The sequence below is a fragment of the Cebus imitator genome, unplaced genomic scaffold, assembly GCF_001604975.1.
Source record: "Cebus imitator isolate Cc_AM_T3 unplaced genomic scaffold, Cebus_imitator-1.0 Scaffold2, whole genome shotgun sequence".
NCBI lineage: Eukaryota > Metazoa > Chordata > Mammalia > Primates > Cebidae > Cebus > Cebus imitator.
Window position 1 is genome coordinate 15,936,297 of NW_016107317.1, and position 25,997 is coordinate 15,962,293.

The 25,997-nt window shown below is 36.9% G+C and overlaps 1 protein-coding gene across 4 annotated transcripts in view; it reads right to left on the reverse strand.

Annotated features, from left to right (window-relative positions):
* CNTN1 (contactin 1) overlaps nt 1-25,997 on the reverse strand; it is a 372,749-nt gene that overhangs the window by 45,135 nt on the left and 301,617 nt on the right. For all 4 annotated transcript variants that reach the window (XM_017530373.2, XM_037739053.1, XM_017530379.2 and 1 more), the window contains 4 exons: nt 20,889-21,038; nt 8,777-8,847; nt 6,182-6,416; nt 3,097-3,200 (listed from right to left, as the gene is read on the reverse strand). In XM_017530373.2, coding sequence (XP_017385862.1) covers nt 3,097-3,200; nt 6,182-6,416; nt 8,777-8,847; nt 20,889-21,038 — 560 coding nt within the window. The remainder of the gene's footprint in view (nt 1-3,096; nt 3,201-6,181; nt 6,417-8,776; nt 8,848-20,888; nt 21,039-25,997) is intronic.

The window sequence follows — 25,997 nt, forward strand, 5'->3', positions numbered from 1 at the left end:
TCAACTTTTATGATGACTGTAAAATCAGTCATCTGCATTAATCTCCAATTCAGCTGATAAAAGTTCTTGCGTTCATTATTACTGGTAGCCTATTTTACTTATTTGTATTAAATTAAGTGAATATTTTACCTGCTGGGTAAAATATTGAAAGTGAAATAAAATATTGGAAGTGGGGAGCTCTTTAACCAAGTAAAGAAAAAAACACTAAATGACATAAACAGTCTACTGAGATACACTTTGAAACCACAAGGGAAGAGATTATTTTTAGATTCAGTTGCTCACAATTCTCATTTGAAATTTCAGGAAATGAACCTTAAGATGCCAATCAGGCAGGAGCCAGGGCTTCCCAGCTTTATATTTTATGTTTTTAATGTGCTGCTTTCTTTCTGTGTATCTTTATACACAGAAAAATGTAGATCCATCGTACATTTTCATAGAAAGTCCAGTGGGGTATTAGTTTTCACCATCTATCTTGTTAAACCATTGCTTCTCCCATCATATTTTAAAATAGAAACAATAAGCACATTATAGTCAGTCAAGATGCCCCCCCTCCACCTTCAGAGGAGCATTTCTTACAGAAGAATAAATAATATGGATGTTCTCTTTGAAGTGTTCATGCTTGTCTGTCTGATATTCAAGACCCTGTGTGAAAGGTTTAAAAGGATTTTAAGAAAGAATGAATGGAAAGAATAATTGTATGATTTACTTTCAGCAATTTTAACCAAACATTGTCTGGAGAGGCAAAAACTGGATTAAACTCTGATTATGACAATTATTACTCAGACAAACATTTCAAAGCCTCAAGTCTTTGATCTCTAAAATGGGGATAATAATAGTGTCTATCCTCTAAGTCGTGTGGATTTTATAAAATGAGCCTAATTGAGTGTTTAGCACAATAAGGACTCTAGAAGTGTTATAAATCTTTTAATTATTAAGATCATGATCATCTTCATCACCACCATCATCATCATTGTTATCATCACCATCTTTGAATGCTCAATGACATAAACAGGGAAAATCATTAAGTACAAGTTATTTGATATCTCACATAACAGTTCTATGAGGCAGTGGTTACTTTCTCACTTTATAGGTGAGGAAACTCAGGAAGTTCAAATCAATTTTCTACAAAATTCTTAGGTGACAGAGCTGAAATACAAACCCATGTTTGCTCAGCAGCAAAGCTCATAAGTTTCTACTTAATGTGAAGTTGGAAGAGGTCAGAAATCCGTGAGACGAACTCCTCATGGCACATACTTTTCCCTTGAAATTATTGTTTGATAAAGATGACTTTTTACTGACTCTTTGAAAATACTTAACATTTAGTTGCCAATCAAAAGAGCTTATTTAATTATTATCTGAATCACTGGTTCCACTGTGTTGCTTCCTACATCATATTTCCTTTGTCCTCTTCTTATTAAAAGTAATAAAATAGTCAATATATAATTCTTGGCATTGGCATTGATAATATATAACTTTCTAGCACATTTTAAATGAAGTAAAATATGTCATATATTTGCTATTTTGACTCAGTGATATAGGTTATGTATTAAATTATCCTTTTTTCAATTTTTGTTTGTTAGAAATAACACAAAAGAAGAAGAAAATCTTGTGATCCAAAATTTGACTTTCCAAGCTCTGCACATTGATATCTTCTCCCAAAGATACCTCAGACTTAATTACTATAGGAATTTGTAAAATCTAGCAAATTTCTTTTTTTCCTACTCCTTTTCTACTAGCTCTAAACATAATTGTCAGGTTACTACATTATAAATATTGGGTATTCTCAGTCTAGTGATCCCCAACCCACTCTTCTCTGCTCTGTAGTAAATTCAGCTGAACCCTTGCACAGATGGTCTGAGAGCTCTTTAAGATCTTCCCAAATTATCACCTATTGCGCCAAAAAAAAATTCTTCCTGTTAGTCTGGGTGTGTATGCTCAAAGGCATGAGTTTCTTACAGCTACATCTCAGAAACATGGTCTTGAGAAAGCCCAATTGTAACAATTTATTTACTCATACTTCTTTATTCCCATCAGTATTCAGTGAATATCTATTTATAGCCTGCCAGGTGCCCAGCACTGTTCTTGCATGGCACTGAGAATGAAACAATACCCTGCCCTCATGGAACTAATATTGCATGGATGAGGGAGAAGGGAGAGTGCTGGAGCTGAGAATGCAAGCTGTCTGGGCGGGGGGTGGGGGCGGTGTGGGTGGATGGGCAGCCCTACACAGCACTCCCTGAGAGAAACAGAAGGGAGTCTGTGATGTGTGGCAATAAATCCCTGAACTTTGTATCTGACAACTGGAGTTTTAGACACTGCTCTGATATTTTTTGTAAGTAACAACCAAAGCAAGTTGTCAAATCTCTTTGGTATCCATTTGTTCATCTTTAAAGGTAAGATCATGTCAGTTCCTTTGAATTTTCACTTCTTGCACTTAAAAATGTGAGGTGATTTCACATTTTCTACATAACTTAGTTCAAATTGTGATAGCATTGTATTGAAGACCCCAACTATCTATTTTGATTTTCCAGTTCTTGCTGGATGAAGACAAGCTTCCTCATTTGTATCTGGCTGATTCTTACTGGTTCTTTAAAATTAAAGTCAAGGGAAGTTTTATTTGGGTCATTTTGATTGTTACTTCATAGATAACATAAGACATATTTGATATGTTTATAATTGTTTATTTTGGAGGAACTTTTTGAAATGGAACTACTGACTCAAAGAGGGGGATTATTTTCAGGATGCATCTATAAATTACCAGAATGATTTCCAAAAAACTTGAGATTCACCAGCTTTTTATGAGAATGTTTTCCTAAAAATACTTTGGGGAATCATAAATGTTATTACCATAGTTTTTATTTTGGACAGTTGTTTCCCAGGACTTAGGTTTCTTTACATCTCCCCTAGATAGGCCAGTTAGGAACCCCCATTTTATTCTTAACAATTAACTTATATATGGCCACAATACTAGACACAGAGAATACAGTATTAGTTGCCACATAAATTAATGAGGCATTGAAACATAAAATACATTTGAAAACTTAGGCTCATATATTTATGAATAAATGTATTTAGTTTGATAAAAATTGAACTTACCTGATAGCTTTCCACTATTTTTTCTAAAACATGTTCCCAATGAACAGATATCTCAGAAGATGATAAGACTTTTACACCTACTTCTGTTGGGGCTTCACTGGGAGCTGAAATTTTATGAGAACATTACATTATAAGTGAGATATTTTACATTTAAGAAATTCAACTAGCATTATTTGCTATATGAATGATGTTGCACCATACTTTAATTTTTCTAAAATAGCTTTGATATTCTCAAATGAACACAAGCACAATTATTACCTCTTCCTGTATTTTTTTTAATTTTATGGTATTAGTGATAGATGTGCACACATTCATACACAAAATTGTTAATATAGACATATACACATGCCCACACACACTTTTACCAAATACAGAAAGCTCCTTAAATTTCTATTATATCTGTAAGCAAAACAATACTAATTTTTAAAAAAATTATCTTAACTGATCTGCTGAAGAAAGCCTGTTGATGCGAATTAAAATTATTAATATTTAGCTATCAACTCTATATTATTGGAAATAGCAAATTTAGTCTTTAATATAGAAAATAGTTCAATATAATACATCTTCTCTTATATGCTATTTGTGTCAACTAACTATAAGCAGCAATATAAAATATTCCCTTTTTAATTTCAAGGTAAGATCTTTAAAAAAAAATTTTAAGAGCCTTTGAAACAAGTTGTGACATCCACTGTTTCCTGGGCTCAAGAAAGCTTTTATATGTCTAATCTTCCAACTGGGCATCAAGTCAAATATGTATCTAAAAGGCCTCTGTTCTGGGGAAAAAAAGTAATTTACATCTCTTATGAAATTTACACAAAGAAACCAATGAAGGCTTTAAGCAGGGGTGATCAATTTTTATTGTCTTTCATTTAAAAAGCCATAATCCTATTTAATGTTTAAAAATGTTCTACACATGAACACTGTTGCCTTTCCAAATCAAGGCAAACCTGTAGCATTATGATTGATTTCTCAGCAGTAGAAGAAGAGATTAACACTTATACAAGTTTCAACACATGCAAGTTTTATGAAACTCATAAAATATTTAGGAAAGAAATACAATTAAATACAAATGACCATGACTAAATAGATGACAAGCTATTTGCCTGAAAGCTTACTTTAGCATCAAGTAAAGCAGTAAAAAGGTGAGAAGGTAACTTGTAAAAATGCTTGATACTCGTTTTATCTGTAAGATGTACTCATGTTCTTCAAATTATTAAAACTGAATGAAGATATATATATATATATATATTTCTTTTCTTTTTTCTTTTTTTTTCTTTTGAGATGGAGTTTTGCTTTTGTTGCCCAGACTGGAGTGCAATGGCATGATCTCCACTCACTGCAACCTCTGCCTCCCAGGTTCAAGCTATTTTCCTGCCTTAGTCTCCCCAGTAGCTGGGATTACAGGCATGAACCACCACATCTGGCTAATTTTGCATTTTTTGTAGAGACAGGGTTTCTCCATGTTGGTGAGGCTGGTCTCAAGCTCCTGACCTCATGTTATCTGTCCACTTTGGCCTCCCAAAGTGCTGAGATTACAGGCATGAGCCATCACGTTATATTTCTGCTGAATGAGCTCAAGCATAGAGAATATAAGTTTGTCATCAGGACTTTTCCACTGTTTGATAATAAACAAATTATTTCTACTTTTTTTCTTTGAATGTATTTGACTGTGCTAACTTAAAGGTAAATATATGTGCACACACACACACACACACACACACAGAGTATATTCAAATACACATATTTTTGTATGCAGTAAAAATATATACAGTAAAAAGTATATACTTTTAAATATATATATACTTATATATATATACACACACATATATACTTATATATATATATATAAATGACTGCCTTTTATATTAATAATTGTTAAATCAATTTATGTATATTTAAGATACATGACATGGTATTATGAGATACATATATAGAATAAAATAACATTTAATAAAATAAAGATCATAGGATGATTTAGTTATATATTACATTTTTAAACAAATACTAAAACGAATAATCCTGTGACTGATGAACATGTGAGAATTTCTGTTGAAGTCTAAGGCATGGCTAAACGTCTGTTTTGAAGTAAAAATAATGCAAGTTGGGTGAACCAATAGAGCACATTTCCTCTAAGGATAGAAGAGTACCTTACACAGCTTTAGTTTTTCAGCTCTTCCACTTGTGCTTCTCACACATGTGCAAAGAGAAACTTGGCCAAGGGTAAATGTATCATTGCCAAAGATCAGAAGGCAATGACATATCTATTTGCTTTTCTAGCCATTATTTACATAGTGCACATGAATAAAGAAATATAAGAAGGTATTATTTTTGACAGGAATATAAATAACAAAAGTATAGCAGCTTAAACAGAAAATCAGAGAAAATAATGTAATTATGCTTAATCTAAAACCACGTATCACTTGTATAATCATATAAAGTCCTCTATGGCCATGCTTAGTTAAGTTAGTTTCTGAAAAACAAAAAGAGCTGGTATTAGTATTGGTTTTTTTTCCCCTAAATGTCCTATAGGAAACATTTTCCCTAAATGTTTCCCTTTTCAGAAAAACAATATCAACTGACTATCTGACCCCTTTTTCATATAATTATATCTAGATTCCCTTTAAGAAAATTTGTTCTCTCTTGTAATAAAAAGTTATATGAATGCTACAGTTACATGCATTTATAAGTTAGAATTTTGGGCCATTTTACAAATAATATATATGTTATAGAATTATAAATGTTATGAATATATAGACATTGTGATGTTCTGTTCAAGTATGAAGAGTTTCTGACTACAAAATTAGAATCAAGAGCCCAGAAATGGGGGGCTAAGCCAATTATTTTAATGGGAATTTCCTAATACCATGGGCAGGAGCTAAATGATAAAAAAGACTTGAGCAACATTCTCATCATTTAGATGAAGAGGCTGACATTTAATTTGGTTTAAAATAGTACTCATTTACTAAATGCATAATGCTATAAAAAGGTCTTATTAAGTCAGTCCTGAAAGGAAGCAAACTAAACGCCTATTAGAGAATTAGGTTTTCCTCCCTCTTCACGTTAGTAAGGACTTTCTTTGACCTACCATCTTGTGCTGAATTAATGACTGCTACTAGGCTGTAAGGTCCATCTCCTTTGTTGTTGAAGGCCTTCACTTTGACTTGAAATGCAGTGGAAGGGCTCATGGTTTCATCTTTATGGACGTATCGGCCAGTGTCAGGATTAGTAACCGTGACTTTTTTCCATTCTTCTCCATCAAACGGCTTAAATGCCACTATGTAACCAAAATTGTTGCCATAGTGGTATTCTCTTGACAAAGGCTAAATATAAATTAAAATATTGAGTAAGTTTCAGTAATACAGGTAATGGAGGGAATCCTACGGGGACAATAACACACATGGAGGCATGCTCTTTGTAAAAACACACTCAGTTCTTATATTAGTGCTGGTTCCAAATGCCAGAGGAAAAACATGCTCAAACATGGGATGACCTTATTTACCAAATGGTAGCCTTGCTACTCCTTGAACACCTCAGAGGCCTCCTACTCTGGGCCTTTTTACTTCAGTTCCTTCTGCCTAGAATGTTCTCCTAGATGTCATGGTACTCCTCCCCACCTCCTCACTTTCTTGAGGTAAAAATCACCTACTTGACGTTGTTTTCTCTGGCCACAGGTTCTGCCACTACAAGATTCCTTCCACAATATCCCATGCCCCACCCCACTGCGTAGTGTTTTTCTTTAACCCTAACACAATCTATACATTTTACTTACTTATCTACTTTATTGTCTCTCTCAACTACTAGAATACACATTTTATGAAGGCAGAGTTTTTGTCAGTTTTGTTTACCTCTTTATCTCTAGCACCTAGAACAGGGCTTCAAATAGTATGTATTTAAAGGATGAGCAAATGAATTTCATTAGAATTGAAAGGCAATGGTAGGAGAGTTATACAAGACTCTAGAATATCTACTCTGTGATCAAAAAGAAACTGATCAGAGGAATAAAAGCAGGTGACAATGAGGAAGCCCATTTGTAGGAGGATGGCTTTGGGTCTCTGTCTATCCCCAGTGCTTAAAGCAAGTGCTTGGTTTTTCATCATTTTCTCAAGGTTTCTTATTATCACCCATGTCAATTGCCTTATAAAGAAGTCTATGTCAGGCCTAACCATCTATTATTAATAAAATTGACTTACCAGCTACTTCTAGTGAGTACTTGCCAGTTAGCCCTTTTTAGCAATTAAGGTAAATACACAGATTGTATATTTACTTTTTTTTTTTTTAACCAGAAAATCAAATTTAAGATGTCTTGAGGCAAAACCTTGAAGTAAATAACACTATTGCTTGGACATACTTGCATTAAATAGGAAGATGTAGAAATGTTTAAAGATCAAATGGTAGAAGTTGTATGTGGTTGCACAATATAGTAACAGACCTGTGATTTTAGATTATTAGATAGCACAGCCTAACAATTCTACAATAGTTTAAACATTTTTCTTATTGATAGTTCTCTACTTAGTTTTTGGAATTTAGAGTGTAACAGAATCAGCTATGGAGCTTTCAAAAATAACTCTCAGGCTTTATCTCCAGAAACTTGAATTTGAATCTTTGTAGGAGAATTTCCAGTTTTGAATTTTTTAATAAGGCCCATCTTATTCTGTAGCAGATATCCACAGAATTTACAAAAATCAAATCAAGCCATAAGAGAAAAAGCAAAATGTTCAAATTTTTATAATATTTGCATTTTTGTGACATTTTATTGGCAGTAAAACTTAGAAATATTTTAAGATTCAGATTAGCAAATGGATTTTTTCACTAAATCTTGCTTTAAAATGTGATTTAAATGCTAAGCATAAAAATGACTACAAAGCACATAGTGAGTCAAGTTTTGCTAAGCATTCACTTATTAAATAAATCAGTTTGACTTATGCAAATAATAAAACCTGTCATTTTTTTTTATACAGTCTTCAAAATCCTTTGGAGCCTAAATTCTGCTCTTTGACTATCTGCAGTGATCCAACGCTAAGCATATTTAATGAATGCATGAATCTATATAAACCATGTTATCTGGATAAATGCCAGATGTCTAAGTCAGACAATTTTGTCCTATAACAACTTTTCCCACCCCTCCCAATATCTTTCCTATTTCCAAAATCCAGCTAAGATGTATTATTTTCTAGTGATTATAGTCTCTGATAGAGAACTCTCCTTTGACACATGAAACTGTAATAAAATGCTTTGGATACCTCAGTAACTAGTCCCATGGGTGACTTCTAAGATTGACCTATCATGCTACATTACACCAGTGATCAAAGTAAGCTTCAAGTGAGAAGGCAGACTCCAATTTAAAAATGGGTTTTGATACAAAGTTTGTAAATGGAATCTTTGGAATTTAGAATGTCCAGAGACAATGTTTTAAATTACAATTAGATTACCAGACTACAGTGATCAAAGTATCCCTGGAATGAGACAGCTGAATGTTTAATCACCTAGGCTAACAGATATATTACCATCCAGGATTCATTCTTGCGTAGGAACTACACACTAAGCCACAGTAAGCCAGATAAAGTCTGATATGCATTTAAGAAAAAAAAAATAGTAATGTATTCTTGCTTGTGCATTGGGCTTTCTCTTTCAACTCGATTTATGAAGCAACCTATAATATGTGCAACTCATCAATACTTACTGCCCATGTTATGGTCAGCTCTCTGTTTCTTCCACCTCCACCTCCTACATCTGAAGGAGCCACATTTGGTGCTGAAACAAACAAATATATTCAAAACAACAAAACTAGGGACTATATTTTTTTCTGGCGTTAGAATTTGTATTCACCACAGAAACCACAAAGTTTTTCTTTAGGAAAAACACACTGCACACATGATCAACGCAATTATAATAACAATGGCTCACAGTAGCTGTAATAATCTGTTTTTCTGCCAAGATAAAAATTGATTTGGTGCCACAGGAAATGTGCCCATTTCCCTCAGCAAAGGATAACAAAGCAAATTTGCCTGCCCATCTTTTTCTTCTTCTGTCTTTTCAGTTAATATGATTTTGAAGGATTACATAGACTCTGTTGGAAAAGGATTTTGCCACTTTTACTTTTGAACCCTATGAACTTCTAACAACTTACTGTTGTGTTAGTTTTATGCTTCATTCTACAAATCAATGTTAAGAAACCATGCATTTGTATTGGATAATGTTTCCCCAAATATCTATAAATATTAGAAATCTAATATTATCTCTTTGCTCTCACTTTCACTTTCTCAACTTTTCTCTGAAACTGTGCCTTTAGTGACTCCAAAGTGCTCCCTCCCCCACTCTCTTACATCATCTTGTAGTCTCAGTTCCCTTGCTAGAAAGAGCCTCTGTAGTCTCCTTAAAAATATTTCTGTCTACTGCTTTCTTCTTAATCCCCAAGCCATTGCTCCCTTTTCTGCCACTGAACTGCATGAAAGAACTGATATATGGCTATTTTTTTTTGTACTTCACTCCATAATCACTTTTTAACAACGCACATGTATCCAATATAGGAGTTAAGAAGAAATCACTTAGGAAGAAAGTAAGCATATGGGAGTCCCTCCATTTTAGTCCACTAAAAAGTAAGGCTTTGCTTTTTAGTGAAAAGCAGCCTGAAATCATTTTCTAAGAAAGAGCAGCCTGTAAAGTGGAGCTGCTGACATAGACAAGCAAACTGGGAGCTTGCATAGGTGAATGGTGGCAAGAACTAAGGACTAGACATGTTCAAGAGGGTAGCTCCATCTTCCCTTTTTTTCAGTCACACGTAAAGTAAGAAGCAGACCAGACAGCACCAATTAACTGGAAAGCCCATTTGCATAAGATTAGGGTGTAGCAACCAGCCTTCTCCATGCACGATGTAAACGTCATACCTGATCAAATCAATCTGTGAGCCCTATGTAGATCAGACCCTGCCTTCTTAAACCTGACTATAAAATCCAGCGCATTCACCACCATCCAGTCTTTTCTGCTCGGGGACCCCACTCTCTCTAGAGAGAGAGCTGTTTCTCTTTCTCTTCTTTTCTGCCTATTAAACCTCCACTCTTAAACTCCTTGTGTGTATCCACATCCTAAATTTTCGTGATGTGAGATGATGAATTCCAGGGAATATACCCCAGACAGCATAGCCGCTTCATATTGGGGACCTCATCTGGGGTACCAAGGTACAACATTAATCAAAACAGTGAGTAGAGGAGCAGACTCCAACTGTGTCCTTCCATTCTGAGGCTATTGACCTCCATTTTAGAACCAAATCAAACAAAATACTGGGCCCACTTCAGGCATTTAAAAACAACCTGGCTGCCACCCTTAGAAGACTTGGGGGACAGGCTTACTGGGGAGAACATAAAGAATCCACCAGGTACAGATGGGTTGCTTGGCATATTAGCCATGTTTGAACCAGCTTCCTTTCATGGAGGACTTAGCTGTCATGTGGGGCTGGAAGAAGTCCTGGGGCAAATGAGAATTTTTGGCTGGGGCTACTCCCTCATGTTTTCCAAAGGCTACTGGATTGACCCCAGCCTTTGACCACCCTGATGGGGTGTTGGCCACAGGGTCTCCAACTTTTCTATCATAGTTTCTTCCTTTCCTGTTGGCAACTGTCATAACTCTTATCCTCTCTGTGTATGCGATATGCAGGAAGCTTTACAGTTCAGGAAGAAATCTTGTTTGCCAAGATCAGGGAATGTCATAGTAACAGGAGACATAGCTCAAGGAATATACTGTGATTTTCTAGGAAGAGAGGGCACCCCCAACCCCCACAGAGAGCATCTCTCCCTGCCCTTGGTCTAGAGAGCACAAGGCATTTCCAGGTCACTCTCTGCCCTTGGTATGGAGAGCACATGATATGTCAAGGTCACTCTGCCCTTGGTCTAAAGAGCACATGGCATCTCAAGGTCAGCAGAACCATATAGTGGAATAGGAATCCTCTCCATGAGGCACATAATCGGTCCTTTACCAAAATCCCTAGCTTCCTAATTATTTCCCCTTTTTATCCCTCTCTACTAGAAACCAGGCTATACACTGTTTCTGTGAATGGGAAAACTCTACCTTCAATAATTAGGACTAAAATGTTCTGCAGAACCAAATTTTAGTCTCTATACTGTCCTACCATCAGGAAAACAGCCATTTGGTCTCTATGTTCTTTTAGGACACTTATTCTACCTCCAATTAGAATGATAATTAACAAGGGGATTTGAAGTCTGGAAGTTAACCAGAACAATTATCTATGGGTAAACACTTTAGCATGGGCCATAATATAAGGATATAGAGCTAAAACCACCACACTTCCTCCATTAAGGTGGCAAGTGCAACAACAGCCCAAATACAACTATTACATAATCTCTCCCGAGGTGCATTTTTCAGGGAGCCCCACAGGCCAGACAAGTCTAGGAAATCAAAGGAAAATTGCAGGCAGAGGATTAGAGTCACATGGGTGAGCATGACTAAAACCTATCACTTAGTTTCTCTGGTTCCACAGCTGGGGAAGTCACACCTGTAACCATGGGCAGCACATTTAACAAGGTGACAGGAAGGACCCCAGGAACCATGGAGGAAAAACAGCAGGGGGGACGCCCTCAATGTCCTTGTCTCCACCTTAAGTCACATCAAAAGAAAGGAGAGTAAAGGAATGCCTTTTTCTCTTTCTCTTTATCATCTAAGGTCTGAATGCACAGAGACTCCTTTGACCTTGAGACTTTGAAGAAAAAGTGGCTCATTTTCTTTTGCATAAGGACATGGCCTTCTTACTAGAGCTTTGCAGGTTTTACAAAATCAACCTAGCCCTTTTAGCAATCATACCAGTGAGCCCCAAAGGGAATGATTCCCTAAGGCTAGAAAAGCAATTTCCAGAGGAACATCTGAGAATCCTCTTATTTGAGGTCACCTTAAGTTCCCTTCTCATTGCAGAACCTTAGGCAAATAAAGGAAAACTTAGGTCAATTTCCTGATGACCCTGATAGGTATATAGAAGCTTCCAAAATTTAACCCAGGTGTTTCATCACACATGGAGACATGTTATGCTGCTCTTAAGCCAAATCCTAACTGCAGCTGAAAAGGAGTCAGCTCTGCAGGAAGTAGAAAATTTTGGAGATGAGCAACATGTCTCATATGGGAGACTAAAAAGGACAAAAAGGAGATAGGGAAGGCAAAGAAATAATGGAAACACCATTTCTGACAGGAAGGGAAGCAGTTCCTCTAAACAACTGTAATTGGAACACCAATGATGTCATACATAATGGAAAAGAAAACACTATATAATGTATATATTGTAGGGCCTATGAAGAACAAGGGCAAAATCTATTAATTACTCTAAACTTTCCATGATAGACTAAAAGCCAGATGAGAATACTGCACCCTTTATGGAAAGACTGAGAGAGGATCTCATAAAACAAACCTCCTTATCCCCTGAATCAGTTGAGGACAGCTCATCCTAAAAGGCAAGTTTATTAAAAAGGCAACTCCCAATAATAGAAGAAAACTACAGAAGCAGTCTATAGCAGCAGATAGCATCTTGGAGAACCTCTTTAGGGTGACCACTTTGGTTTTTTATAATAGGGACCAGGAGGAGGTCCAGGAGAAAGAAAGGAAGTAAAAGAGAAGAACAGAGGTTCTAAAAGCTGCTCTGCAGACAAAGTCCAGAATCCCTGAGGTACATCTACTAGTTGCTATCGGTGCAGCAAGTCAGGGCACTTTTAAAAAGAGTGCCCAGGCAGCAAGAAAAAACCACCTCGACCCTGTCCATCCTGTGGTAGGAGCTATTGGAAATCAGACTGACCCCAGAGATGAAAGTCACACAGGTTCCAAACCAGTCCCACAGAAGGTCCAGCAGGAATGATGGCTCCCGGGGATCCAGTGGCTCAAACTAATATACAGCACAGGAGCCCTGGGTGATTCTGAAAATGAATGAAGGTAGATCTCCTTCTGAACACTAGAGATAGTTTCTCTCTTCTCCACTCTAATCCAGGCCTCCCCTCTTTCCATAGCATGACCACGAGGGGCGCCTCAGGAAAAACATGAATTCAATATTTTTTGCAACACCTTAGGTTGCAGATGGGTATCCTAATATTTACACATGCCTTTTTAATCATGTAAGAAAGTCCCACTCCTTTATAAGGTAGACATATTTTACTCGCATGCAGGCCAGCATCCTTATACCCTCAGGAAAAACTCTTTGTCATCCCCTGGTAGAAGTTAATATTAATCCAGAAGTGTGGGCAACTCAAGAAAAAATAAATTGAGCTGTAACTGCTCGGCCAGGTCAGATCTGTCTTAAGAATCCCACTTCTTTTCCTAACCAGAAACAATATTCACTGAAGCCAGAGGCTAGGAAATGTCTAGAAGCCATTATTAATAACCTGAAGGTACAGGGCCTCTTCAAACCCTGTATCAGCCTCTTCAACACCCCAGTATTAGAAGTAAGAAAACCCAAGAGGAAATAAAGACTACTTCAGGACCTCCATCTCATTAATGAGGTTATAGTCACAGCATTTCCATAGGAAGGGCCTTCAATCTGTATATCAGAAAGGAAGAAAATGGCCCAGGGATTTTTAACACAGGTCTGAGGACCAGCTCAACAGCCAGTGGGTTACCTGAGTAAGGAACTTAATTTGGTGGTTAAAGAATGGCCAGCATACCTCTAAGCCATTGCTGAAGTGGCCCTACTGGTCCCAGAAGCCTTCAAATTAACCCTGGAAAATAACTTGACTATGTATATCACACATAATATGATGGGATTACTATCCTCTAAGGGAAGCCTTTGCTTAACAGCAGTCTCCTTAAGTATCAAGCTCTATAGTTAGAGGGTTCCAACGTCCAGTTAAAAACTTGTTTTTGTTTAAGCCCAGCCACTTTTCTCCCCAAGGGAACTGGGGAAACTGAATATGACTGTGAACAAGTTGTAGTACAGACTTATGCAGCCAGGGAAGATTTCAGAAAAACTCCCCTAGAAAATCCAGATTGGACCCTTTTCACAGATGGAAGGTCCTTTATAGAGCAAGAAGTTCATAAGGCAGGATATGTTGTAGTCACTCTGAATGCTGTTATTTAAAGTGTGTCTCTCACTCCAGACACAAACACTCAACTAGTGGAACTGATAGCTCTTACAAGAGCACTTGAGTTAAATAAGGGAAAGGTAGCTAACCTTTACACTGATTCCAAGATGCTTTTGGAGTTCTTCATGCTCATGCTACCATTTGGTGCAAAGAAGATTATAAAGGAATGAAATTAAGAAAGGATCTTGTAACAAATACTTATTATAAAGGAAACAGTTGTTTAAAAGAGAGATGTTTAGGACAATTCGGAAGGTTTAAGCATGTCATAGATGGTTTGTGAAAATCTTGAAAGGATTAAAAGGATGGTAAATATATGTCCTAAAAAAACAAAAGAGTTGATTGTTTAAAAAGAAAGATGTTTAGGACAAGTGAGAAAGTTTAGCCATGTTGCAGATGGTTTGTGGAAGCCATGAAGGAATTATTTGCCGGAAAGATTTAGCTAACACTAAAATTACACTAGCCACCCAATAACATATTTCTCCCAATCATATTGCAAGTTATGAAATATAATCTAGACCAGAAATTATCCCCTTATGGCAAAGCAAGGGTGGAATATATGTTTTCCTAAAAAAAAAAATGTTGTTTTTTGTATCAAGACTTCTGGTAAAGTACAACAACATCTGGTGGAAACAAACTAGTATATCAGTCTATCAAAATGGCTGACAGGTATCAAACCCTACTGTTATGATTGTGGCCTATAGTACCTCCACTAATACTGCCAGTATTAATATTCATATCAAACTAAAATTCATCTCTTCTGACCAGAAACAAACTCCAAATGGTGCTACAGACAGAATCTGCACATGGACATGCCTATTTTCCAAAAACCCTTAAGGTGACCCCAGGAGGAGTCCTAGTTGCTGTTCCCCACACAGCGTACTTTTTTAGCAGCAGGTGGCCAGAAAGAGTTATCATCCAAACAACCCCTAACAGCAGTTAGGGTTACCAATCCAGAAGGGAGAATCATATAAGATTTAGGAAGAAATCACTTAGGCAGAAAGTAAATGTATGAGAGTCCTTGCTAAGACTTTGCCTTTTATTGAAAAGGAGCCTCAAACCATTTTCTAACAAAGAGCAGCCTATAAAGTCAAGCTGCAGACAGAGATAAGCAAACTGGGAGCTTGCATAGGTGAATGCCAGCAGGAACTAAGGACTAGACATGTTGAAGATGGCTGCTCCAGCTCCCCTTCTCTTTGTCAGCCACATGTACAGTAAGAAGCAGACAAGATGGCACTGATCAACTTGAAAGCCCATTTGCACACTAAGATTAGCATGGGATGACCAGCCTTCCCCCTGAACTTTGTGAACATCATACCTGATCAAACCAATCTGTGAGCCCTATGAAAATCAGATACCACCTCCTCAATCCTGAGTATAAAATTGGGTGCATTCATTGCCAGACAGCCTTTTCCTCTCAGGGACCACTCTCTCTCTCTAGAGAGAGAAAACTGTTTCTCCTTCTCTTCTCTTCTATTAAACTTTCACTCGTAAACTCCTCGTATGTGTTGGTGTCCTAAATTTTCCTAGCGCAAGATGATAAAACCCAGGATACATATCCCAAATGACATAGCCACTTCATATCCACTTCTTTAAATTACTGAAATTCCTCCTTCAAAAAAACACAAAACTGCTTTGAATTGCCAAGTCCAATGGCCTCTTCTTTGATTCTCTCCAAGTTTTTCTCTCTTTGAAACTCCTTCAGGTAAGCACTGTATCTTATTGGATTTTTGTATACTTAGCACCTAACCGATCTTGTACAGAAGAATAAAGCATTCATTGTTTGTTCCTGCAGTCTGGGCACCACCCAGCTATCCAGCCATGTGGATGAAGTTCATATTTCTATAGAGGACATTCCTTTCCCACACAAATGCTTTGACTGAGTCTGAAATATAATCCCCAAATCTGTTAAACATTTAAAAGAGATGAAATGTTAGTCCCCAAATCTCCTCCCATTGTGGAATAGCCATACCTTCCTTAGAGTGCTTACAGCAAGATATCTGTTTACTGAATTGTAGCTCCTAATAATTGTGATTCAAAAATACCTACATTAAAACTTCTGATGTTAGCCATGCAAAGTCTTGGTGAATTATGTACACTAATTGCACAGAAACTAAACTACATGCTTTTCCTTTTATCTATAGAAGTATATGGTGGATTACTCCTGCTTGGGGGACACAGAGAAGGCACCCAGACCTTGCCCACCAGCACCCAGCCCTTGAGTCAATACCACTTCCAGCGTGGCCACACACAGTTCCACCAGGGGTCCTCTGCTCTCACCCCCTTCTCAGCTATGTTGCCTCTGCCACTGCGGTGAACACCTGCAGGGAGGCAGACACCCAAGCACTTGCCAGCACTCTGTTACAGCGGCCACAGCTCAGCCTTCCTGTCCAGTGAAGTGGATGCCAAACTTTTAGGAGACAGAAGACAAAGTGGGGGTCCAGTACAAGTCCCCAGAGTTATAGCATGCAGTCCTGGAATTAGGAGCTGAATGCTGGCCCCATAAAATATTGTAGAAATGAAGTCAGTTGGCTGAATCTACCTTATACCACAATCAAACTCTCAAAGTCATCAAATAGGATAAAAGAGAAAAAAAAGCAAAGGTCATTAGTTTCAAAGATTGAAGGCAGATAAGCCCCCAAAGATTAGAAGGAATCCTCTGCAAATGCTTAAAATTGAAAACTCCAGAGTGCCTTCTGTCCTCCAAATGATGGAATCACCTCTCCAGCAAAGGCTCTGAACTGGGCTCAGAGTAGCTGGATTGACAGAAATAGAATTCAAAATATGCACAGAAATGAAGATTATTGATCTAATGGAGTACAATGTAACCCAAAGTAAGGAAGCTAAAAATAATTAATTATAAAAAAATGAAGGAACTGATATAATTTAAAAAATGGAAAAAAAAGCCAAGAAATATGGGATTATATAAAGAGCTGAATCTGCAACTCACTGGTGCTCCTGAAAGAGATGCGGAGAATGGAACCAACTTGGAAAATACATTTCAGGATATCATCCAGGAGAACTTCCCCAACCTGACTAGACATGGCAACATTCAAACTCAGGAAATGCAGAGAACCACAGTAATATACTTCACAAGAAGATCATCCCAAAGACCGATAATCATCAGATTTTTTTGAGGTTGAAATGAAAGAAAAATGCTAAAGGCAGCTAGAGAGAAAGGTCATGTCAACTACAAAGGAGGCCAATTAGACTAACAATGGACCTTTCACCAGAAGCCCTATAAGCCAGAAGAGATTTGGAGCCAACATTTGACATTCTTACAGAAAAGAAATTCCAACCCAGAATTCCATATCCAGCCAAACTAAGCTTCATAAGCCATAGAGAAATAAGATCCTTTTCAGATAAGAAATGACTGAAGGAATTTATTACCACCAGAACTGCCTTATAAGAGCTCCTGAAGGAAGCACTATATATGGAAAAGAAAGACTATTACCAGCCACCACAAAAACACACTGAGTTACAGAGACCAGGGACACTATAAATCAACCACATAAACAAGTCTGCAAAATAACTGGCTAACATGATAACAGTATAAAATCCACATATAACAACAGTAACCTTAAAGTAAATGTGCTAAATGCCCCAATTAAAACACACAGAGTGGCAAGCTGAAATAAGAACCAAGACCCAATTTTATGTTGTCTTCAAGAGATCCATCTCACATGCAATGACACTCATAGCCTCAATATAAAAGATGAAGAAAAATCCACCAAGCAAATGGAAAACAGAGAGGAGCAGGGGTTGCAATCCTAGTTTCTGATAAAACAGACTTTAAACCAATAAAGATCAAAAAAGACAAAGAAACGCATATAATAGTAAAGGGTTCAATTTAACAAGAAAATTTAACTATATTAAATATGTATACACCCAAGACACCACCATGCCCAGTCTGGATATGCCCTTTTTATAGTGGCAAAAAATAAACATGTACTACTAGTTTTAATTCAATGTGTTAAATCTCCCTAATTCAAAAAATTTGCTGAATGAATGATCTAGCTTAATAATAGACATATCTAGAACTTAGAAGTTATTTTCATATACTACATCTAGTTGGATACCCAGATCAGCACTTTGAAGTAGTTACATGGAGAAATGGCATTATCCCCACTTAATAGTAAAGGCAAATGAGTCCTGAATAAATTAACTAACTTGCCCAGGTTACCCTGTTCACATACAGAAAAGCTGCCATCTTTAATTCAGGTCTTCTGATGGCTTAAAAATCTATCCTCTTTGCTGCTTTTAAAAACGATTTATTTAATTATTAATGACAGCAACTAACATCACATAGTACCTTACCAGCTTAAAATAGCTTCTTAGTTCTATTCTTCTCCTTTATCAAATATGTGTAAAAAAGAAGAAGAAAGAAGAACGAGAAAGAATACTAAATGAAAGAATGACCGACCTTCATAAGGCATGAAATTGAGGTTTTATATGTAATATGAACATGTTGTTTCTGGTTTTATTCTTTTTTCTTTTTACTTTTTTAAACTGGCTCGATCTGGCTAACTAACAAAGATGTTAAACCTGAATGTACATTTTTAGGATGTGGACTCACCAACTGCACCTGCAGAGCTATTAGCTAAGGGGGCATGTCTTAACCATGACACATCATTTCAAAGGATGCTTTCGTTATCTCTTTTCTACAGTCAAAATTAAATGGGTTAAAATGAATTACAAATACATCTTCTAATTTTTCATTTGGGAGCATCCATTTTATGATGCACTTGTCTGAATCCAAAGAATGTACCCAACTGTGCACTGAGATCTTAACATCAAGTAATTGAACAGATTAGGGCATGTGTGGCATTGGATAATGTCTTGTCTTTCAGTCAGCATAATGAGGCTGGGGACCAACCTTTGTCCCACATAACATATGCTGGCATCTCTTAGAGAGTTGTTACCTCATATCACTACAAGGGTGTATCTTACTCAGTCAATAGGTGTGTTTGCTTTTAGCCTTGGCTCTGTTAGCTTGTAAAGAAAGTTATTTTGTAAGCACACCAGACAGTGAACTCAGTCCTTATCAAAATACCATTTGAGAAAATGTAAGAGGTGAAGGTGATGACGAAAATAAGTTGGTTTCAAGTAACAACTGTGACAACATTTTAGGTTTAATATTACTTGAAAACCATTTTTTCCTAACATTTAAGGATAAGAAGACATCAAGGTAAATATTCTTCAAAGTCACATGCAAACCACTTGTAGTGAGCACGTCATTTCCAGATATGATTTTAAGTATAAGTTATATTCAGAATATGCCCCAGTTTTTTATTTTTCGTTTTAAAGAAAGAGCAACTGTTCAGTCTATAATACAGAAGCCTCTATTACAAACATAGGCAGCTCTAGGGAATAATAATAAAAACCAAACAGAGAAATCCTGGCTATGTGGTATCTGTCTCCTATAAAGCTTCACCTTAGATTACCTACACATCATGATGAAATTTCTATTAGGTAGAGAAAAGCAAACACTAGTGTTCATTTTGCAGGTGGATATGCTAAAACAAAAAATTTAGTGTTTAGGTAATATCTACTATAATAGTTAAAGATGAAATCTAAGTTTCTATTAGAACTCTAATAAAGATTCGTATAAATATGTTTCTGGAGTCCTGCTTGAGAAGCCAACTTTAAGAGAGAAAGCTCAATGTGTGGGAACAGCTGTCAGATCTGGCTTTGAATTCTGAATCTTGCAATTAATCATATTGACTTAGATAAACTGTTTAGTGTTTGAGTCTATTGCCCATTAGTGAACATGAGCATAGGACTACCTGTCAAAATGTTATTATGAGGATTAAATGAAATAATGTAAAATACTGACTACAGGCAAAGTATTTTAGTGCTTTTGCCCTTTAATTTCAGAATTATCATTTTTATCTAATGAATTACATTAAATTGCATGAAACTAAGAGATAGTTTACTTGTGGCAGTTCCTGTGCATTACTTGGCTTTTAAAAATAAAGACATTAGAACTAATCATTATATTTAGAAGTTAGGCCAAGGACCTGAGGTAAGCAGGAATGTAGAGAAGTGATATAAAGAGATCACAGTACAATTTTAATGGAATTCTGTCATTCATTTAAAGTCTTCTCTACACCATCTAAAACACTGAAGCTTGGCAAGGCCTCGTCAAATGAGCTCAGAGAGGCTACATTTTCTTTTTGATACAGGGAATAATAAAACAAGAGCTATCATTAGAATCAGAATAACATTTTTCCTTAGTAATATAGGGGAGAAGGGAAAAAAGAATAGAGTATTTCCTGCACTAAAGGCTATTTAATTGCAGTTGGTATTTACCATAAAATAGACACTTACTTGGCCACTCAGTTATAAATGACTTCGAGAAACACGTAAAATTATGAGCCTTCTAAATCATGAAACCTGTTTAATCAAGCAAGAGTCTGCCTAGTTAAGATTCAGAATTTACATTAAAGTTTATAGTCTAAATACCTCATTTCAACAGTCTCAGTGGCGTTTTCAGTAGTTCCTATTTACCTCTTTCTCTACATTAATTATGTAAAACATTCTTAAACTTCATATTTCCTCTTTTGATTTGTGGCATGTCTTGATAGAGAATACACACGTGAAATACACATACATGCTTTTTAGATGAATTACTTACCTCAGAGCATTCTTTTCAAATACATTCAACCATATATTGAAGTCACACTGTATTTACAAATCTTTTAAAATTTCAAGCTTCTTTTATATACATACCAGCACCATCTGTTTTAATTTTGTTAGATGGTATACTGGGCTCTCCTCTACCCAATGTATTGGTTGCCACCACACGGAATTCATACTCCATCCATGGAATTAAGTCCACTGCTCTTGCTGCCTCCATATTTCCTTCAATAATTGGGGGATCTAAATAAACATTAAACAGAGAATATAGGTTGATTAACATCACTTTTATAACTTCACATTTTTATTTTACTATTTCTGGGAGAATGGTATATATTACACTGAGTTGAAATAAAAACTATAACTGGGAATGACAAAATGTTAAGTTCAAGTGAGTAAGATAAGAGGTTTAGTAAATAATAAACTTACAGTGATATGCATATGAATCACATACGTAGGCAAGTTCAAGGTGGGGTGACTACAATTCTGCATGTCTAACAAGCCGCCAGGCTTGCTGCTAGTCCATGAACTGCACCTTGAATAGCAAGGAGCTATAGCCTGAAGGTAGAATCTAAAAAGATATCCTGACATAAGGGTACAATTGGAGCAGAAAAATGTTATGGATTGCCACTGTTATAGTCTATGGCTAGCAAATAATTTATAACTAGGATAGAAAAGGTTACTGTTTATATAATTTTTACTTGGTTTTGATTTATACTTAAATAATTTGGACCAGTGAAAATTAATGTTATAATAATTTATTAAGATTTTAGGTATCCCTCAGAATTCATGTTACTAGGTACTAATGGGAGATGATAAATTATGGGTGGAATATGATCCCAGATTGCTTATTTAATTGAGTTATGATAAAACATACAACCAAGGAAGGTCTGGGTGTTATTTTAAGCTTTTCTCAAATATTTCCACATATATTTTTAATAATCAATCTGCTCATGTAAATACCTGTACTTGTAGGCTTGTATATGACTCAATATCTTATCATTTAGGGAAGTTTTATCTGGCAATGTAGACCAAGAATATGTAATGGTTAAAGATGATGTATCCATCAACACAATAAATGCTAGGCACCCCAGCATCTAGTTTCTACTTTTGGACAAATTCTCACATGGCTCAGACTGTCCCATCTCACCCTGCCATAATTTTAACACTGCTATACACTACTTTTGCCATTTAGTTTCTTATTTTGTTATGGATTTCTTCTGTAGATTTGACATATATTTTTGACTTTCTAATTAAATGTTTCCCTTTACCTTCCTCTCTATTTTATTAAGATTTTTTAAGGATTTCTACCTCTTTATCTCTTATCTCTTTCACTCCTCCCTCACACCAAATCAGAACCTGTTTGTTTTAATTGAAATGCATAAAAATATTTTCCTAGGTAGTTTAAAGAAGTAAAGTGAAGTTTTGGTTTGTGAAGGGCTGTTTATGGAGTGAAGGGAGAATAGAGCTTGTGTGATGATGCTGAGTAAGGTAGCCCTTCTTTGCTGGACACTTTTCAATGATTTTGACCCCTTATAGAAAACAGGCTGTCTTAGGTTAAATGGTGCCTTTCTCCACCCAAAAATATGTCCATGTTCAAATCACCAGAACCTGTAAATGTCATCTTATATTTAAAAAAAAGAAAGAAAAGGCTTGCCAGACCCTTTAAGTTAAGTTTAAGGTTGTAAGTGTTAAGAATCTTCAGGTAGGATTATCCTGAATTATATACCTGGGCTCTAAATCCAGTGACAAATGTCCTTATAAAAGAAAGAAACAGAGAAGAGTCACATCTAGAAGACCAGAAGGCTGTGAGACCACTGAAGCAGATAGGAAAGTGATGTAGCCACAGGGCAAGGAACATGTGGAGCCACCAGAAGCTGGAAGAGCAGAGAATGGAGCCTTTTGAGAGGATGCAGCCCTGTCACCACTGTGATTTTGGTCTCCAAACTATGTTTGTTTTAAGCCAAGATTATGTTGACTTGTTGGCAACCCTAGGAAACTAATACAGAATCTTAAAGGCAGAAGCTAATGAAGCTGTTTGTGAGTTTAAAATTATTGTTTGGCAGAGGCTGGGGCGTGTGCAGTACAAAAGTGTTTTAGGAGGCTTGAGGAGACAGTCTGACCTGTTCCCCTGCTTCCTAGCCTGCAAAACTCCAGCACCATTTAAGGACTGGAAGAATAGAAATGTTGGAAGCATTCCAAAGGGTGACAATATTGTGCTTTCGTGATGGTCAAGGCTACAGTGGGGCTTTCCCAGGAGGCTGGGAGGTCAACAGGCAAGAGCAGATATGTGCTGGGACAGAGAAAGAAGAACCAGCTGGATGTGCGGAGAAGCTGCAGCTGACTGACTGATTTTGAACACATGTGAAAAATGTAAGGATCCAGTATAAAAATACCCCAAACAAGTGGAAGACATTTTCCAAGAGTAGAAGATCCTAGATGACCACCAAAAATATGTGAAGGAATGACGGTAGGTAAGGCAGGAAAAGTCAACAGGAATAATTTTATGCTAGATCTGGATTCCAGCTGAGGGATCAAGGCTTTGATTTTAATGACTGAGATGAAGAAAGGAAGATAAAGCAACCAGACTCAGAGTCATGACCTCAAATAGGTAGAACCTAGGAAGAAGCCCTTGGTCCAGAGATGCAAACAACACTCTCAAAGAGGGAAAAGGAAGTTCATGTCAAGAGGAAGGACTTCCAGAATGTACAATCTGAATGATTAAGAAAGGAATTTGATATAAATAAGAATAATAATCCCACCAGGATTGCTGATAGCTTGACAACTCTTATTTTTAGATAAACCCAATTATTATCATTCTTGATAATTTATATTAACATCAGTACCTATGAGAATATAAGTATCTAAAACAAACACATTTTGGTAGATAGTTGTAATACTCCCCTCAATAAAACAGTGTATGTAAGTACTAGGAATAACTTAGCAAAAAAATGATTAACATCTATCATTTTTTAAAGTTGTACCAAGAATTAAAAGTATCTATTCTCTCTAAGCTGCTTTTACTTCTGCACATCTGAGTGGCACTTCTAACCCCAACCACATCAGAAGCACATCATTTAAAACACATTCTCTGTGACATTTTTCCCGGCTCTTGCCTTGAGCTAAGTAGCCCATATCATCACTACAAATGGAACTCCAAGTCTGGCTAGGTCCACACCAGGCCCACATTCAATATATTTCTTCTATCGCCCCCTTGATTGTTCCTGGCTATCATTTGTAGCCATTTGTACATTTCTTCTACTTTTTATTCATGTTTTGAAACCCCTCAGGACCTAGTATACCCAGCATGATGTTTTACAAATAGAAGTATTTATTGCATTTTTGCTTAAAATTATATATATATGAGATACAAATTCTAAAGTTTGTGTCTGTTTAGAATAGGCAGTGTCTCAATGAAAGAAGCACAGCCTTGTGTACGGCAATCACTTTAGTGTCTTCTTCATCCTTGAATCAGGCAGGTAAGAGAGGGAGGTACTCTTTTACCTTGCCCCACCACATAATATCCATCACTCTATGACTCTATATTCTCATATATTCAGCCCATAAATTGTCCTATTCTGTCTAAAGCAGAAAGTACTTCTTCATCTTCTTAAGGCCTCTTCCTTTCTCTTCAATTGTGAGTTGATTCTCATTTCTCTCTTCCATTGCTGCTGTGTATGCTTCATGGGTTTCCCTTTAAAACATATTTTATATGTTTTATTGTGAGCACTAAATGTCTTCATAAATGAACTTGTACCTAGGAACTACTGGATCCTTTCTTCTCTCTTCTTTCTTCTTAATTTTTTCTTCTTCCTTCTCCCTCTTCCTCTCCCTCTTCTTCTTCTCTTCTTTCTCCTTCTCCTCATCCTACTTCTACTTCTCTTTCTTCCAACATCACCTACGCAGAAGCCTGCTCCCTACGGAAGTCAGCTTTGCTCTGGAAGCAGATTTATACCTCAAGCCAAATGAAGAAGAGAAACAGGAACAGAGAGACTCTGTGTCCTCTTTCTTTAGCCAAGTTCCTTCTAACCTGTTTGTTATTCTTGGAGCCAGAAAGAGAGTACTTTGCATAATGGAGGCAAATACTGGGGATCAGGAGCAGACTTTGTTTTAGACTTGATTTTTAACTGGGTCAGTTCTGAGTCAGGCCATACAGATAATCTCTGCAGTGAAAAATCAGATCTCAACTGTATAATGCCAGTTAGAGGCATCTCTCTCTTAAAAAAAAATCTATATGTTGTGTATTAAATAGTTCTTTAAATATTTATTTTTAGTGTCAGAAAAAATTTTTTGGAGACGTAGTCTCGCTGTATCACTAGGCTAGAGTGCAGTGGCATGATCTTGGCTCACTGCCACCTCTGCCTCCTGGGTTCAAGCAATTCTCCTGCCTCAGTCTCCCGAGTAGCTGGGACTACAGGCTCACACCACCATGCCCAGCTACTTTTGTTTTTTGAGACAGAGTCTCACTGTGTCACCCAGGCTGGAGTGCAGTGGCTGGATCTCGGCTTACTACAACCTCCACCTCTCAGGTTCAAGCCATTCTCCCACCTCAGTCTCCCAAGCAGTTGGGACTACAGGCACCCACCACCACGCCCAGCTAATTTTTGAATTTTTAGTAGAGAGGGGGTTTCACCATGTTGGCCAGGCTGGTCTTGAACTCGTGACCTCGTGATCCACCCACCTCAGCCTCCCAAAGTGCTGGGATTACAGGCTTGAGCCACTGTGTCCATCCCAGCTAATTTTCTTTTTTGTTCTTTTAGTAGAGACGGGGTTTCCCTATGTTGGTCAGGATGGTCTCTATCTCCTGACCTTGCCATCTGCCTGCCTCGTCCTCCCAAAATGCTGGGACTACAAGTGCCAGCCACTGTGCCCAGCCTTTAGTGTAACTTATAAACAAAGAGATATAAAGCAGGAGACCTTAGTTCTTATTTTAGTACTTAGGCAAAAGTACACAGTTTAGCACCCAGCTATAAGCAGTAATTCATAGATCTATTTACAAATGCCTTGAAGCCCTAAGACTTGGAATTAAAAGTTTCTCACCATTCTTTGAGGAAAAGGGAATCAAGCCCATGGGTATCCTAAGGCCAATAATTCATTGTGTTTTAGTTGCCTGGAAACCATGCTGTGGTGCCTTACGTTTAGACCACACTGATAGGTGTTTGAGCAACTTTAGAAACAGCCAGAATGACTTCAGGACTAAAA